At 35.4% G+C, this 18,223-nt stretch overlaps 1 protein-coding gene across 1 annotated transcript in view; it reads left to right on the top strand.

The window, feature by feature from the left end:
* LOC124533031 (fatty acid synthase-like) overlaps positions 1 to 18,223 on the top strand; it is a 33,295-nt gene that overhangs the window by 5,736 nt on the left and 9,336 nt on the right. The window contains exons 6-31 of the mRNA XM_047108195.1: positions 561 to 724; positions 1,805 to 1,947; positions 2,669 to 2,872; positions 3,140 to 3,329; positions 3,521 to 3,680; positions 3,800 to 3,969; positions 4,410 to 4,561; positions 5,234 to 5,417; positions 5,492 to 5,640; positions 5,953 to 6,134; positions 6,677 to 6,796; positions 7,558 to 7,667; positions 8,135 to 8,325; positions 9,010 to 9,179; positions 10,536 to 10,799; positions 10,873 to 10,993; positions 12,263 to 12,553; positions 12,943 to 13,389; positions 13,722 to 13,892; positions 14,507 to 14,637; positions 15,166 to 15,316; positions 15,509 to 15,680; positions 16,095 to 16,207; positions 17,460 to 17,621; positions 17,727 to 17,855; positions 18,063 to 18,142. Coding sequence (XP_046964151.1) covers positions 561 to 724; positions 1,805 to 1,947; positions 2,669 to 2,872; positions 3,140 to 3,329; positions 3,521 to 3,680; positions 3,800 to 3,969; positions 4,410 to 4,561; positions 5,234 to 5,417; positions 5,492 to 5,640; positions 5,953 to 6,134; positions 6,677 to 6,796; positions 7,558 to 7,667; positions 8,135 to 8,325; positions 9,010 to 9,179; positions 10,536 to 10,799; positions 10,873 to 10,993; positions 12,263 to 12,553; positions 12,943 to 13,389; positions 13,722 to 13,892; positions 14,507 to 14,637; positions 15,166 to 15,316; positions 15,509 to 15,680; positions 16,095 to 16,207; positions 17,460 to 17,621; positions 17,727 to 17,855; positions 18,063 to 18,142 — 4,521 coding nt within the window. The remainder of the gene's footprint in view (positions 1 to 560; positions 725 to 1,804; positions 1,948 to 2,668; positions 2,873 to 3,139; positions 3,330 to 3,520; positions 3,681 to 3,799; positions 3,970 to 4,409; positions 4,562 to 5,233; positions 5,418 to 5,491; positions 5,641 to 5,952; positions 6,135 to 6,676; positions 6,797 to 7,557; positions 7,668 to 8,134; positions 8,326 to 9,009; positions 9,180 to 10,535; positions 10,800 to 10,872; positions 10,994 to 12,262; positions 12,554 to 12,942; positions 13,390 to 13,721; positions 13,893 to 14,506; positions 14,638 to 15,165; positions 15,317 to 15,508; positions 15,681 to 16,094; positions 16,208 to 17,459; positions 17,622 to 17,726; positions 17,856 to 18,062; positions 18,143 to 18,223) is intronic.

The following is an 18,223-nucleotide window of genomic DNA, read 5'->3' as shown; positions in this document are numbered from 1 at the left end:
ATTAAGCACGTGAATTCAGTGGTGCTTACCTGAGTTTGAACCTGCACTAATAGGTTAAGATGTACGCGTTCTAACCAAAGGGCTATCTCGGCTTAACACTTATTACTATACAAGAAACACTAGTCTTTTCTTACCATGTTATGCACAAGATATCGCATTACAAAGCAAATCATTTCCAAAAATGTTATAGAAGTACCTCGTAGAATATGTTCAATATTAGTAAGTTTTTATTTTTATGTTATAGATTGGCGGACGAGCATATGGGCCACCTGTTGGTAAGTGGTCACCATCACCCATAGACAATGACGCTGTTATTTTTCAATATTAACTATTCCTTACATCGTCAATGTGCCACCAACCTTGGGAACTAAGATGTTACGTCCCTTGTGCCTGTAGTTACACTGGCTCACTCACCCTTCAAACCGGACAGAGTACTGTTATTTGGCGGTAGAATAACTGATGAGTGGGTGGTACCTACCCAGACGGGCTTGCACAAAGCCCTACCACCAAGTAAAAGTTCATTTAAATTACTATTATAACTTGCTTATATATATTCTCAGAGTGTATGCCCAAGTTATTCACGCTAAGACTAACTGTGATGGGTATAAAGAGCACGGTATCTCCTACCCGTCTGGTGACATGCAGAAGGTTTTGATCGATGAATTTTATGAGGAATGTTCTATTCGACCCAGCGCCCTTGAATATTTAGAAGCACATGGAACAGGTATGTGTGTTATATTCAAGCTTTTGACGAGCTAAATATTCAATATTGTATTAATCATCATCAATGTTGTTTCTTTAGCCGAATTAATTTATCATCATCAGAATCACAACATATTATAAAACAGTCGTTTACTGTCTATGTATTCTTAGATCTTTAAAAATTTAAAATAGATTTGATGCCGTTTTTTAATAGATATAGTGATTCGAGTAGAAGGTTTTTGTACATAATACATGAACAATATAGTAAAGAAACACTGTACATTTTAGAATTTTCTAACAACAACAACAACAACAGCCTGTAAATTCCCACTGCTGGGCTAAAGGTCTCCTCTCCATTAGAGGAGAATGTTTGGAACATATTCCACCACGCTGTTCCAATGCGGGTTGGGTTCCAATCATCGGTTAAGATGCACGCGTTCTAACCACTGGGCCATCTCGACTCCCTTTTTGTACTTGTTTTGTACTAGATTTAGGCAAAATTATTGTACATTACTTTACTTTTCATATGCCAGTTTCTGGCATACACACTCACTTGGAAACACGTAGCACATAGACACACGCTTAATTTTCACTCACTACTAAATCTTTATCAATAAGTACGCATCAGTCTATATTTTTTTTTTTTTTCGATAAAATACACTTTTACTATTACATATTATTATTTTAAATCACAGTTCGTCTATAAGGGGTTAGCCGTGCTGGAGTCGTAGTACAAAAATGTCTCTAATCTCTTCTAAAATACCTAAAAAAATAATAAAAGTAACAGCCTGTAAATTTCCCACTGCTGGGCTAAGGCCTCCTCTCTGCTCACTACGCTGTTCCAATGCGGGTTGGTGGAATGCACATGTGACAGAATTTCTATAAAATTTGACACATGTAGGTTTCCTCACGAAGTTTTCCTTCACCGCCAAGCATGAGATGAATTATAAAAATAATCAAGCACATATATATAGTGGTGCTTGCCTGGATTTGAAAGCGAATTTATCGGTTAAGATGCACCCGTTCTAACCACTGGGCCATCTCAGCTCATACCTAAAAACCGTCACATAAAAAAACAATCAATGAGTTATTTCTCTAACAGGTACAAAGGTGGGAGACGTAGTAGAGCTGAACGTGATTGGCGACATCTTCTGTTCTGGCAGATCTGATCCTCTTATGATCGGATCTGTCAAGTCTAATTTAGGGCACACTGAACCAGCGTCAGGTCTTTGCGCTATTGCAAAGGTAAGAAATAATCCTTACCAGTCCTGTTGTTTCTTTCAATAGACTCAAACTCAAATAACTTTATTCAATGTAGGTAGGGCTTCGTGCAAGCCCGCCTGGGTAGGTACCACTCATTCATCAGATATTCTACCGCTAAACAACAGAACGCAGTATTGTTGAGTTCCGGTTTGAAGGGTGAGTGAGCCAGTGTAACTACAGGCACAATGGACATAGCATCTTAGTTCCCAAGGTTGGTGGCGCATTGACGATGTAAGGAATAGTTCGTTCTTATATGTCTATGGGTGATGGTGACCACTTACCATCAGGTGGCCCATATGCTCGTCCGCCAAACTATTGCATAAAAAAGAAGCATTACACTTATTGATGGTCAAATTAAACACTACCTCCGGTTTGGAAAAAGAAACACCCTGACCTGAGAAGAACCGGCGAAAGAAACTCAGCGGATCTTTTTTTGTCAAATTAATTGGATACATATTGTATATGAATAGAAACAGCCAGGAGGCGATCGTTTCGTTCCGCAGGTGTGCTATCAATCATAAACTCTCTAATTGTATAGTAATCTTTCACACACAAGCAATATATGTAAATGTGCGTTAATCAATAATTATAGCAAGGCATCATGTTTTTGTTAATCGACTTAACAAACAAAGGTGTAAGAGTTTTTTCTTTGTTTAGAAATATATTAATTTTTCAATGGTAACCTAAAACCATATTCTTTCAGCTTTGCATAGCATATACAACGGGGTACATAGCTCCAAATATTCATTACAAAACCCCAAAAGAAGGGGTACCAGCTCTTAAGGATGGAAGACTAAAGGTGGTAACGGAGAAGCAGCCCTGGGGTAGTGGAATGGCTGGTATCAACAGCTTCGGTTTTGGGGGTGCCAACGCTCACATATTGCTCAAGAATGTCGCGAGATCGAAGGTTAGTTACTAAAGCACCGCTTAACATGCTAATAAAGTACAACATGATGTATGGAGGACTGATAAGAGAAAACGAAGGTCTACTCTAGATGTCAGAGCTTAGAAATATCGTTTAATAAAACGACAAAAGTAAACTACGAGTATGAACTATAAACCAGTATTGAATATTGCTTATCTGTCAATTGTGATGCGAATAGGAGTTTCTTGTGTGATGGAATTTATGCGTAACTAAGTCTTATTCATTAATAATTTACCTTTTATCAACCAGGTTGACAATGGATTACCATTTGATGATTTACCAAGGTTGGTCTGCGTATCAGGTCGCACTGAATCAGCTGTGGCCAAGATTTTAGATGACCTTGAATCGAAGACGGTTGACGTCGAACTCGTCAGACTTTTGCACGCGATACACGATGACGACATAAGAGGCCACTTTGCTAGAGGATACACTTTATTGGGTAAGAATTTAATGAAGACTTTAGTTACTTTAGCTTACAAATGATATATCTCTGATTGGTCAAAAATAAAATTTCACGATCACTTGTTTGATAATTAGATAATTTTTCTTTATTTCAAATTTAGTTAACTCTTGTGAAAAATTCTACCCAAACTTCTCTAATCTTCATTTAACTATTTCATTCATACTCAGGATCGACGCCTACAAAGAGCGTGTCACTAGCTCGGAGCATCCAACACTTCCGCGATGCCCATCGTCCAGTATGCTTTGTGTACTCTGGTATGAGTGCTCAGTGGCCAGAAATAGCTTCACAGCTCATGAGGGTACCTGTATTTTCGACTGCTATTGACAAGTAAGAGCGAAAGCTGAACATGATCAGTTATTAAAATATGAAGAATTATAAATTGTTGATGAATTTTAATGATAACTATTTAAGTAAAAAGCATATTATAAGTTTTGCGACTGTCTCAGGTGCCACAATGCTTTATCGTCTAAAGGCGTAAACTTAAGGGAGCTTATAATGAATCCAGACACAAAAATAAACGACAACATCCTCAACTCCTTCATCGGTGTCGCCGCTGTTCAGATCGGTCTCACGGCCGTCCTCAAAGCTGTTGGAATTGAACCCGACTTCATCATTGGTAAGAAATACTGGCCCATGGAAATGAATTTTTTATGTTATAAATTAGCGGACGAGTAAATGGGTCACCTATGATAACTGGTCACCACCGCCCACAGACAATGGCACTGTAAGAAATATTAACTATTCCTTAAATCGTCACTGCGCCACCAACCTTGGGAACTAAGATGTTATGTTCATTGTACCTTTAGTGACACTGGCTCACTCATCCTTCAAATCGGAACACAACAATACTGAGTACTGTTATTTGGCGGTAGAATAACTGATGAGTGAGTGGTACCTGCCCTGACGGGCTTAAATATAAGCTAATTATGATGATACCAATAACTTTAACTATTTATTACTTGTACTGAACCCGGACTTGCTCAACATTTTATAATTCATAAAAGTGTGATTATAATTAAAATTAATTTAAACATTTATGTAAATTTGTTTATTTAGGTCACGGTCTTGGTGAATATGGTTGCGCTTACGCAGATGACTGTTTGACAGCGGAACAGACGATTCTGTCTGCATATTATGTAGGTCTGGCTTGTATCGAGACTCCAAATATTAAGGGATCCATGGCTGTTGTTGGTCTTGGATATGATCATGTAAGTTTCTACGGTGATGTTTATAGAAAACCTATTTTTTTCCATATGTGCCTTTAGAATCTCAGCCCTTATGCCGAGATTGTCAGGTAATTTATTTCTAGATCATTTTGTAAATGATTAATCACATACTTAAAATATCGATGGAAATTTTCGGTATAACAAGTTTAAAATAAGTTTTATTCTTCAAAACTTTACTATTGTATGAAAAGACGTTACATCCTACTACTATTATAAAGGCGAAAGTTTGTATGTATGGATGTTTGTTACTCTTTCACGTAAAAACTACTGAATGGATTTGAATGAAACTTTACCACAATATAGCTTATACATAAGAATAACACATAGGCTACAATTTTTGAGGTTTCTAATGTGAGTTCGTAAAAAAACACATTTTTTGCGCTTACATTGCAAACACTGACTGAATCCTACAAGATAGATCAAAACAATGTACTACAGTATTGTACAACTTAAAAAGGTCTACAAAAAGTCCGTGATGGTATATGTTTATCTCTTAGGAATAACCCACAATAACCATTTTTTATCCTTTACTTTGTACGAGAAATAATGACTTATTTACGAAGCGATTTTAAGCGATTACTAGACTAGACGGGACGAACCTGAAGTCCACGCGAACGAAGTCGCGGGCAAAAGCTAGTTTGTTTATAAAAATAGGTTAGTTTATTACTTCCACCTGAACTCGAAGTCGCCTGCCAAAATGGACCAAACTCCAGTACAATTACTGGGCCAGAAAATATTATGAGAACGTTTGTCGCCAAACTGGTTGCGCAAGGAATCTATGCCGAAGATATAACTTGCTACGATATCCCCTACCATTCGCGATACGTCGCTGAAGTTGGTGAGTTATTACAACTTGATAATAATAATTTATTAAAATATACAAATTGTAAAACTATTTCCATTTTCAAATAGGACCAAAACTTCTTCAATATTTGAAGCAAGTAATTCCAGCACCAAAACAACGTTCAGAGCGCTGGTTTTCCACTTCCATACCACAAGACTCGTGGAAAGATCACAAGGCTGAGATGTCTTCCGCTGAATATTTCACCAATAATTTCCTGGTAAGTTAAAGGATACGAATATTTTGTAATATATTAAGTTATCATTGTTAATAATCAATAATTATTTACGGGCATACTAAGTCCAAATTCCTGGATTCTATAGAATATTTTTAAAAGTACCATTTGAAAAATTTGGCAAATGTTGTTTTCATCAAAGATATAGCCCATATCCTGATACATTAACTAGTTGTCATGTTATAATTTATCTAATAGAAGATCCCTCAAAGGCGCCAGGGTCAACGGCCTCTTCCTAAGAGTTGGTTATTTGAAAACTGATACAATCAACTATACTATCATATGTTTGTTTACTAGAGTCCAGTGCTCTTCGAGACGACGTCTCGTTTAATCCCTGAAAACGCGATTGTAATAGAAGTAGCTCCACATGACCTCCTACAGACAATTTTATCTGGCTCCCTTAAGAAGGATGTCATCAACATTTCTCTTACTGAGAGTAACCAGGATAACGTACAGGTCCTCTTCACAGCTCTAGGCGAGTAAGTAACATGTTATCCGGCAACCATCTTTATTACATATTTTCATTAAAAATGAGACCTATATAAAAATACTTTAGATATTTATTTTACCATCAAATAGCACTATTTTATTTTACAGAAAAATACGTATTGTGCGACAAAACTTAGATTTAGTGTCTGCAAATTCAATAAAACCGATTATTACAATTTATACAACCAATAGAAATAGCTGACTATGGCGCCATTCGATGCTATTCATTACTATTCGATTCGATTCTCGCGTCAGTTCAACCCGAAAAAGCAAGTGCATTTAAATCGACGTGTCAAATTGTCGAATATGGTCATATAATATTTCACGTTATTAAGTTTGGGCAAAGATCATATTCGCATAAGAAATAAATATTGATAATTTGGGATAGCGTACTCAATTAAAATGTGATCGGTTTTCCGAATGTTGCCGATGTTACATCTAAGTTGTATCGTACTACAATACAATATACCTATGGAATCCTATCTTCATGGAAAATAATTCAATAAGATTTTGGACTATTAAATAATTTCAGACTCTACAAAGCTGGATTGAACCCGCACCTGGCAAACATTTACCCGACCATAAATTTCCCCGTGTCTCAAGGAACTCCAATGCTTTCACACCTCGTAGAATGGGAACACAGTGAGGACTGGTGAGTTGAAGATTTTATCTTATCATAGCCTGTTACTCTATTACATCAAGACAAAAATTTGACATCAGAGACACATGCATAAACAGCTACAGATACAATCACACATACAAAGACGGACTTATGCAAAGGCCTCGACAAGATACCTTCAAATATAGACGAACTTGGCGACCTCCGTGATCGAGAAGTGTGTACACAGGTTTTCGTGGGTACGCCACTTCGAGTTCGATTCCTGGGTTTGATTCTCGGCCGAGTCGATGTAGAAAAAATTAATTAGTTTGCTAATTTGTCTTCGGACTGGGTATTTGTGGTACCGTTGTTACTTCTGATTTTCCATAGCACAAGTGTTTTAGCTACTTACACTGGGAGCAGAGTAATGTATGTGATTTCGTCCCATGTTTATTTACAATTTAGTAAGAAGATTTTTCATTTTCAATCACATGAATACTGTTACCTGCAAATTATTTGGTACTGTATTATAATTTTATATTTTTTTTTATGTCATTAAATAAATAAATATGAGACAACATCACATACATTACTCTGATCCCAATGTAAGTAGCTGAAGCACTTGTGTTATGGAAATCAGAAGTAACGACGGTACCACAAACACCCAGACCCAAGACAACATAGAAAACTAATGGTAATCTACATCGACTCGGCCAGGAATCGAACCCGGGACCTCAGAGTGGCGTACCCATGAAAATCGGTGTACACACAACTCGACCATGGAGGTCGACAAATATTTCGTCGTCGTATTTCAGGTTCGTAGCATCGTATAGTGCCCAAACCAAGATGAAGTCTGGCGAGAGAACAGTGAAAATGTCCCTTAGTGACGAAAACTACGACTACATGATCGGGCACGTCATTGACGGTAAGAATCCTTCGTTGTCTGCCATTAAGAATTTATACTACTTTAATTACAAAGAACTATCGAATCATTATATCCTTGTATATATCTACAGCCGAGATGACCCAGTGGTTAGAACACGTGTATCTTAAGCGATGATTGCTGGTTCAAACCCACCAACAAGCACCACTAAATTTCATGTGCTTAATTTGTATTATAAATCATCTGGTGTTCGGCGGTGAAGGAAAACATCGTGAGGAAACCTCTATGTGACTAATTTCAACGTAATTCTGCCATATGTTTACCAACCCGCATTGGAGCAGCGTGGTAGAATATGCTCTAAACCTCAAAAGAAGAGGAGGTCTTAGCCCAGCAGTGGAAAATTTTACAGGCTTTTATTGTAAAAAAATATAAAGCAATATATCTTATTAGTTAAAATTATGTTCAAGGTCATCTTCTAGTAGTCTCATAAATGCAAATGTCTGTCGTAGGTTGTAACTTGTACCCTGCAACTGGTTACTTATTGATGGTGTGGGAGAGTCTGGCTATGATGATGGGAAAGCTCTTTACAGAAGTATCGGTGGTATTCGAAGAAGTTCGATTTCAAAGAGCTACTAACATCCCCAAAGTTGGGAAGTTGGAGTTCACTGTTATGATCCAAAAAGGAAGTGGACAATTTGAGGTGATCATAATCTTTATTAATATATTATAAATGTGAAAGTAACTCTGTCTGTCTGTCGCTCTTTCACGACCAAACCGCTGAAACGAAATTGAAAAAATTTGGTTAGGAGCAAACTTGAACTAGAAGGGAAGCCGTAGTTTATCACAGATGTTAGATTATTTGATTAAAGTACTTTATTTTTCATTTTTTTAAATGTTTTTTTTAATAACAAGATAAGCGAAAAATTGAAATAATTTACTCGGAAGATAAAGGAAGATGCTCTCCTTATATATAAAGTCGATCAAATCAGCGTTAATTGATGAAGCCTTTTCTTTCTCTGGAATAGAATTAAAATATTAGGAATAACTATTATATTATACATATTAAGAATGAATTTAATTTGAATATTATATTTAATCTTAAAATGAAATATTGTGTGAAATGTACAGTTCAATATATTTCTTTGTATGCCAAAATCCTTGAAACTTCGTAACGGATTTTGATGATGAACTGGGTTTTAAGAAGGTTTTTGTATATAATACATAGACAATATAGTAAAGAAACACTGATAATTTTAGATGTTTCTAATGTAATGACGTAAATAAACAAATTCTGTAGTATGTTTAGTATCAGTTGCTAGTTAATAATAATTGAAGTAACGTTAACAAACTGCACTAGCTTTATATGATTTTTAATATTAAATAGATTGTTGAAAGTGGCGCATCCATCGTGACTGGACGTATATACGCCAAGAAGAATATCGCACAAAACTACTACGCGCTTCCACTTGAGCCCGAATCGACTGGATCCAAGGACAATTATCTACTTACAAAGGACTTCTACAAGGAGTTACGTCTAAGAGGCTACCAGTACAGGTACATCACAGTTACTAATAAATAAAATATTTATAAATTTCGCTAAGTTGAAACTACTCTTTGGTTTCATTTTCAAAGAATTTTAAAAGAGGGCTGTAATTATCAATCATTGTAAAAACATCTTAATCTCAAAAGCATCTTGTAAGTCAAAATGTTAATCCATAGTTACTTCATAAAGGAACATTATTACGGAACTTGGCGTTGCGTGGTATTAAAACGCTATCAGATTAATTATTATTAATATTATTTTATTATTGCTATTTTTTACACAAGCTTTCCTATTTTATGAGGCATATTTTGTCAATAACAACAGTGACACTTGGAGAAGTGTTAAAGAAATAAGTTATCACTTAAGATAGGCGCACACCGAGACGGGCCGCAACGCATAACAAAAATTCTCCTGAATCAGTTTCATACATTTTGTATGGGCTATCGCACACCTCAGGCTGGCCGCAACGCAATGCATTGGCGCATCACTAGCCAGGCGTATTTTTGAGGCGATGTTATGCGTTGCAATGCGGCCCGTCTCAGTCTGCGTTAGCAGACGCAATAAGTAGACGACAGAATGAGTGCTGTTCGTTAGAACTATCCATCTTCTTAGATTGCCAAAACCTGACTGATTATAAGATATTGAGTTGCGGTGCGGCCCGATGCGCCTGCTATATGCTTTGGCGAAATTTTGCAATGCGATGCGTTGAGGACCACCGCGGCTATAGTTTGCGCGAGCCTTAAAGTTATTGTTTTCATATCAATCTTCTAGAATCTTGACTTTTCATTGATTCCTCAAATTTTAAGGATCTAGGATCAATTATTCTGAAGTGTTTAAATCTTTTTTGTCGTGTATCTCAAGAACGTATCGATCGATTACAAAGAAACATTTTTTTTACAAATAACATGAAAGATTAAATCGAACGACAAATTTTCAAAAAAGCCAAACTTTGTTCTTCTACTTGATCTAAGTTCTTTAAGAAAAAATCTTAGATTTCGATGTTTTCTTAAGCGATGCCTTCATAATATTACAGTAACGTTAAAAGCGGAACTAACAAAAAAACGGTTCAATGTCAATATAAAAATAAGAATAATTACAAAATATAAATGGAAATGTAATTTTAATAAATTACAAATTTGTGTTCAGATAAGCTCTTGAAAGTACTTAATAATATTAATTTATTATTCATTTATGAATTCATAATATTTACTTATAAAATATATTATCACTTTTTTATTATTTTACCACTCCAAAATTATCAAAGATAATTAAAATTATATAAATGTACAATAAATATTTTCGAGAGCTTAACCTCGAAAATAGCAAAATCAAATGCTCGTAAAAAGTAGTGAAAATTTCATTTACAGTGGTCCCTTCCGAGGCGTACTTAAATGTAACGTGGAAAGTACCCGTGGTCGCTTAGCTTGGGTCGAAAATTGGGTCACCTTCATGGACTGCATGTTGCAGATGAAAATAATCGGTCAAGACACCAGAGGACTATACGTGCCTACAAGGATTGAAAAGCTAAGCATAGATGCAAATATGCATTATGACGCTTTATCCAAAATGAACACAGATCCTACGCAGCAGTCGTTTGAGATAAGAGTGTATCCTTACATTGATATCATTAGGTAAAGTTATTCGGATATTTTTAAAATAATATGATGGACTGAATTTGTTAAATATTTTTTTTTTTTTTGGCAGAGCTGGTGGTGTAGAAATTCGAGGTTTACACGCGACACCAATATCAAGAAGGAGTCCACTTGGTGTACCAGTTTTAGAAAAGAACATATTCATTCCCAATTTCGGAAAGTCTAAAATGAAGGTAAAGTAATAGACCTGTTTGTCATTGGACTGTTGATAGTCCTTAATGAAATTACAAATAAATAATCTTTTACAATTTGCATAGTTAACATTATGATTTAAGATTAAGAAGAAATTATCTGTTGTCAATATGTATGTCTCTTCCAAAGGACTTAGATACTCTTTCCAGATGGTGCACTAATAATCATATGACGCTAAATATAGAAAAGTGCTTCGTAATAAGCCTTTCACTGAAAAGATCGAAAAAATTACTTTTTGATTACACTATAAACGAAAACATGCACGCACGCAAATCACGCATATCCACCGCAAAAGACCTGGGAGTAATATTTGACGAAAAACTCTATACAACTAAAACCTAAAACTACTATACAACTTTACTGTTCCATAGTTCGCAGTATTTTAGAATATAACTCGGTTATATGGTCACCTAACTATGCCACTCACTGTGAAAAGGTAGAAGCCGTACAGAAAAGGTTTTTACGTTTGCTCAGTTCTCGCTATCAGTACGGACGTAAACTCGAATGCTACAATGACAGGCTTAGTCATTTTAAATTGAAAACACTAGAAATGCGTCGTAACTGCAATAACTTAGTATATTTGCATAAAATAATACACGGTGTTATTGATTCACCCTTGCTTTTAAGATCCATCAACATAAACACCAACTTTAAATACCGACACCCTTGAATATTTACCCTGGACGTATACAATAACAACATATCATATCATAATCCTATCGGTCGTATGTGTTGCGCATATAACAAATTTTTTCTCGAAAAGGACGCGGATGAGGGTATTGACATTTTCAACAATAACCTAAATCTATTTAGAAAACAATTAGTTTCAATATTTTCAATTAACAAGTAATAATAGTGTTTAAATCTATTTTCTTATTCATTATTTAGTTCCTCATTTCACCATTTCATAATTTCATTTTATTTTTCATTGTCATAACTTGTTCATATTTTTCTGTATAATTTTTTCTTTTCATTTATTATTTTTTGTAATGTATACAATGTATTCTCAAGTGTTGATGTTATTTGATTTTTATAAGTGAAATATTTCATCTACAATCTGTGTTCACATAGTTGTTGGGTTATAACTTAGCTTGCTATAATGTTTACTTATATATTAAATGTGTATTTAGTTATAATCTGTTTTGTGGACCATAAATAAATAAAAATAAAAATAAAAACATAAAAAAATGACATATTGACCTAATATTTCTTCACGGTTCTCTAATAATGAAACTTTTAATCAATTTCAGATTGATGACATACTCAGAAGCAACGTTCAGCTCGTACTTGAAAACATACAAACCTACAAAGTAAAGTGTATTGAAATTGTTGATGATGAGTATAAATCTAATGAACTAGAACCAATTTTAGAAAAAGTAGCAGACGTTTTAGGTGATCTACCTCTAGTCCAAGCTGATTTGACTGTTATCTCTGAAGAACCTATTGAAATGCCATCAAACATTTCTGTGGAAATTAAAAAAATTATTGGAGAAAAGAATACTCTTATAATCTTCGGTGCTAATCTACTTCAGAGACCTGAGGTAAGTCATGCTTATATATTTTAATTTGCATAGACGATAGAGAGATTTATTTGATTATTATACAAATACTAAAGTAAAATAATATGATACTCAACTCGGTATGACTTAGTAGTCACAGCGCTTTCCTGAAGAAATCTATTTTCAATATCTTATTACGTTACTTTTTGAGAATTATCAGTTGAATTATGATTTGATTTTTTTATGTGTTCCTTAAGTAAATATCTACATGTACACATAGCAAAAATACAATTCAGTTTCTTTTTATTTATGTAAAATCTCGCTCTTTTACTGCAGCTTGATTACTTATTTTTGCTGTAAAACATTTCTTGGTAGTAAATTGAGGTGTTCAAAGCTAAACTGTACTACTTATCTTCAAATTTGTTTTCTAGGTACTTAAAAATGCGCTAGCAGCTCTTCGTTACAAAGGGTTTATAATGAGCCGAGAGATTAAATCCATTAATCCAAAAGACCATTCTGATAAATACGATATTATCACCATGTACGATACTGGGTTCGAATACATAGTCCTCTTCCGAAAACGAGTTGATGTGAAACCGGCTAAATACATCAAAATCGACTCGACCGATCAAACGTTTGCTTGGATAGACAAAGTTAAGGCAGAACTAGAAGTAGGACAAAAAGTGGTTCTATATAGTCAATATGAGTGCATTAATGGTCTATTGGGTCTGACTAACTGCCTGAGGAGAGAACCTGGCGGAGAGACCGTCTTTGGTCTATTAATTTCGGAAATTCCGTCAGCACCCCCATTCAATCCAGAATTAGAATTCTATGAAGAGCAGTTGGATAAGGATTTGGCTATAAATGTTTACCAAGAAGTAAGTACAGATGACCAAGCAAGGAGTTAATTTCTGAAGAGGATAAATAAAACATGATTCAAGTACCTTAATGTTTGGCTATAGACTTAGTCTTGGAGATGTAATAACTAATTATTTTTTTTGACAGTTATTCTCAGCAGAATCTACAATCTGAAACGTTGATAACTTTAAATATTTTTGAACCTTGTTAAATAATGCTTTAGAACTGCTAATCCATTTGATTTGATTTCGATTGGATTTGATTTAATGGATTGACATTGATTGACTAACTAACGTAGCTGAAAGATACAAAAGTTTTATAAACGTGTTGCAAATATTTTTTTCTTACTTAGGGTCAATGGGGTACATACCGTCATTTACTTCTGGATGTTTTGGATACGGTCCAGTCAGACCACGCCTTCGTGAACACCGTCACTATTGGAGACCTGTCATCACTGACCTGGCTGGAGGGACCGATCAGAACGAATCCAGTTATCAAGGATCCAAATAACATACTTGTTCATGTAATTATTACACCTATATCTACATTACTACGTATATACTTGGTGGTAGGGCTTTGTGCAAGCCCGTCTGGGTAGGTACCACCCACCCATCAGTTATTCTACCGCCAAACAACAGTACTCGGTATTGTTGTGTTCCGGTTTGAAGAGTGAGTGATCCAGTGTAACTACAAGCATAAGGGACATAACATCTTAGTCCCCAAGGTTGGTGGCACATTGACGATGTAAGGAATAGTTAAAATTTCTTACACCGTCATTGTCTATGGGTGATGGTGACCACTTACCATCAGGTGACTCATATGCTCGTCCGCCAACCTATGCCATAAAATAAAATAAAAAACATGAATATACGTTTATGTAAACTGCAATAGACAATGCCGCTATTATAAATATCAATCATTTCTTAAATTGCTTATGTGTCACCAACCCTGGTAACTAATATATAATGCCCTATGTGCCTGTAGTTACACTAGCTCTCCTAGCCTTCAAATCGAAATACGACAAAAATAAGTATTACTGTTTTGCGGTATAATGTACATATGTAGTAAGTGGCACTTAGTTAGGTGGGTTTGCTCATAGTTTTTTGTACGTGAAAAAATATTATTTTGGCAAACCAGGTATACGGCGCGGCTTTAAACTTCCGCGACGTGATGACGGCGATGGGACGTGTGTCTGTCGATGCCGTCGCGAAAGGCAGAATTGCGCAAGAGTACGTCCAGGGATTCGAGGTCGTTGGCAGAACTTGCAAGTAAGTTTTTTTTTTATATAATGCCACATTACTAACAAATCAAATTCAAATCGTATTGCATAGTCTTAAAAATTCGAAAAGAATCTTAGTATAGCGGAAAATTGTATTAATACATCAAAGTAAATATTTCGCGGTGTTTGAACCTGGTGACTAATTTTGGGGTCTAAAGTAGGAATACTTATATCATATTAATATTAATTAAAAATATATAATTATAAGTTCTTCTAAGGCCTTGTTGCTGGGCTTGTGTAGAGGATTATGAGAGACACTAACTAGTTCACGATTTATTAACGAGACGGTACAATTATACAGACTGTGACGCCCTTGATAGACACTCTGTTTCATATGCAATGCTTCGACTTTCATACGTGATATATGCCAAAGAATATGAGATACACAGATGTGAAATATTTTAGTCATAGAATATGTAACTTTACTAACTCTTTACTTTAATATCTATGTGCATGTAGGTACGGCACAGCCCCATTCCTTTCTATACCAATTTTAAATTTAAACATTCTCTTGTAGTGGTACCAGAGTTATGGGCATGGTGAAGAACTGCGGAATGTCAAACATGGTGATAGTAGATAAGACGCTTATGTGGGGATTCCCTGACGAATGGACTTTCGAGGAGGCTGCAACTGTGCCTGTGGCATATATGACTGTATACTATGCATTAGTAAGTTAAATACTAGATGACTTAATTTATTGATGTATAAGTTATACTCATCATTGAATTTAAATGTTTACATCCAAGGCCATTTTCGTCAGTGCGAGTATCAGCGCATTGATGGCTTAGGCATTGGTTTTCAATTCTGATAATGCGCTGAATAAGTATGCCCAATAAAAATGAAGAGCGTTTTTTCCACAGGTAATGGTAGGGAAAATGCAAAGAGGAGAATCAATCTTGATCCACGCTGGCTCAGGTGTTGTTGGTCAAGCAGCTATCAACGTCGCCCTTCGTTATGGGTTGAAAGTATTCACTACTGTTGGAACTCCGGAAAAACGTGCATTCATCAAGAGACTTTATCCACAAATTAAAGGTACTAAATTCATATGGATCGTATATTTGACGTAAAGATTCTAAATTAAAAAAACTAGTCTGGGTTTTTGCAGTCTTCGATGCCCTTGTTCTTATGAAACCATTTGTCAAATGAAATTTTCTAGTTACCTGAAAATGAACTTGAGCATTTTTGAGCACAAGCTTTGAGAGAAACACGGCAAACATTCGTCTCTACATCGTTTTTTATCTATTAGTTGTTATTACTTTCGAAAGGTGATATTCGTTTTTTTTTTTTTTTTATAACAATCGAATCTGTGATTCACGACAATAATTTGTACATAAGATTTTTATTTATTTTGGTCTCTTGTGATCATTAATATAAAAAGGTGTATATGCAACGTTATACTTAGAAAGATCTTCGATATCTTAAAACATTATTTTATATTGTTAACAGATAGTCATATTGGTAATTCTCGTGATACGACCTTCGAAAACATGGTCATGAAAGAAACAAACGGAAAAGGGGTCGATATGGTCCTGAACTCACTGGCTGATGACAAATTACAGGTTTTTAGAATTATTTATCTATACATATAATAAAATTGCAGTGTCTGTTTGTAATTTTAAAAAAGCCCTTTTTTACTCAATGCATATATATGTATGTACATGTACACGGTACGTATACCAAAATAACATTTTTTACAATTTTTTGTCTCGCTGTCTCTTTGTTCCGGCTAATCTCTGAAACGGCTGGACCGATTATGACGGGACTTTCACTACAACTAACTTAGGCTTACACGTAACTTAGGCTACAATAATATTATTTTTTTGTTAAATTCCAACGCGTACAAGGTCGCGACCCCAGCTATTTTAATATATATTCAACATTACACAAACTGGTATAATATACCGCGTATGACGCTGGTCTCAGCTTCGATGGTGTGACTTGTTCTCCAAAGGCCCTTTAGTGCATAATATTTTGGGTTTTCCCAATTCATTAGACCTAAGGTATTCCCTCATCACCATCGTTTGTTGAGGTCTTACAACTAGGAAACATTAAATTCTTCCCAGTAATATATTACGTTCCTTTTATTAAATACAATTACATAAAATCGCACTTGAACAATGCAAATTACTATCGTACAACAAATTTAGAAATACTCGTAAAAAAGTCAGAACCGATATTTCGAGAAGTAGGCTCCAAAAAATGTAGCTTAGTATGTGATCATTGTCATATTCACCATGACTTTTTTGCTCATCAAAATCAATCAATGAATTCAGATCAGAAAAATAAAAAAAATATCATTATACAGAATACCTGTCCGTATATCCGTTCAAATTTCTTATCAAACATCACAAACTGTGTAAAAACAGAATACTTTACAATTATAATCAATGATGTAGATGATATAGAAGACACGTGTCTTTCTGAGTCTGATTCGAGATGGCCCAGCGGTTAGAACGCGTGCATCTTAACCGATGATTGCGGGTTCAAACCCAGGCAAGCACCGCTGATTCATGTACTTAATTTGTCTTTATAATTCATCTCGTGCTCAGCGGTGACAACACATCATGTGACAAATTTCATAGAAATTCTGCGACATGTGTATTCCACCAACCCGCATTGGAACAGCGTGGTGGAATATGTTCCAAACCTTCTCCTCAAAGGGAGAGCCCTTTAGCCCAGCAGTGGGAATTGACAGGCTGTTGTTGTTGTGTCTTTCTCATCTTACGTTCGTCTATGATTTCCTCTACAAGAATTGCGTCCACCTTTATCTAAGCTAGATTTGAGTAAAATTAAACTAGACTTATATTTCAGGCTTCTGCACGCTGTCTCGGCTTTCGAGGTCGCTTCTTGGAAATCGGAAAGTTTGACATCGGCAACAACACGCTTATCGGAATGTACTTTTTCCTCAATGAGATATCCTTTCACGGAATCATGTTGGACTTAGTTTTCGATCAAAGCCAAGAATTTAGAAAGGTAATATTTAACTTATATATTATATTGGACTATTCCGGAGTGGTTTTTTGTGAGTGTTTTTAGCTTTTTACATTCGACTTTTTAACATCGTATTATTTTGAACAGACTGTTCAAGATCTAGTGTTATCTGATATCGAGAGCGGCGCTGTCCGTCCCCTAACGCACTGCGTTTTCGAGAAAAACCAAGTCAAGAGCGCCTTTAGATACATGGCTGCTGGAAAGCATATTGGAAAGGTGAGTTCTAAAATAATTTAATTGTATATGAAACACAAAGTTCCTTAAATGTAAATAGTCCTTCTTTAAACTAATATTGATTATTATTCTGATAAAAAAGCCTCTGCTTTTGCTAACAAAAGAATCTGATTTAATAAAACCTATATAAAAGACAGTTTTGGTGGGGAGAGATTAACCAGAGTCTAGTCGTAAAACGTATTATTTCAGGTAATTATTAAAATCCGCGATGAAGAACGGAGCAGTGGGTTTACGAAACCAAAAAGTATAAGCATGACAGCTGTCCCGAGGTACGTAACTAACAATTTCGTTAAAAATGTCTAAAGTACCCAAAAGATTGTTATTTTCCATATTTGTTATGCAGTGACTGT

This window comes from Vanessa cardui, chromosome 10, assembly GCF_905220365.1.
Source record: "Vanessa cardui chromosome 10, ilVanCard2.1, whole genome shotgun sequence".
Lineage (NCBI taxonomy): Eukaryota > Metazoa > Arthropoda > Insecta > Lepidoptera > Nymphalidae > Vanessa > Vanessa cardui.
The sequence above is the reverse complement of the archived record's forward strand: the minus strand, read 5'-3'. Positions and strand labels throughout refer to the sequence as shown.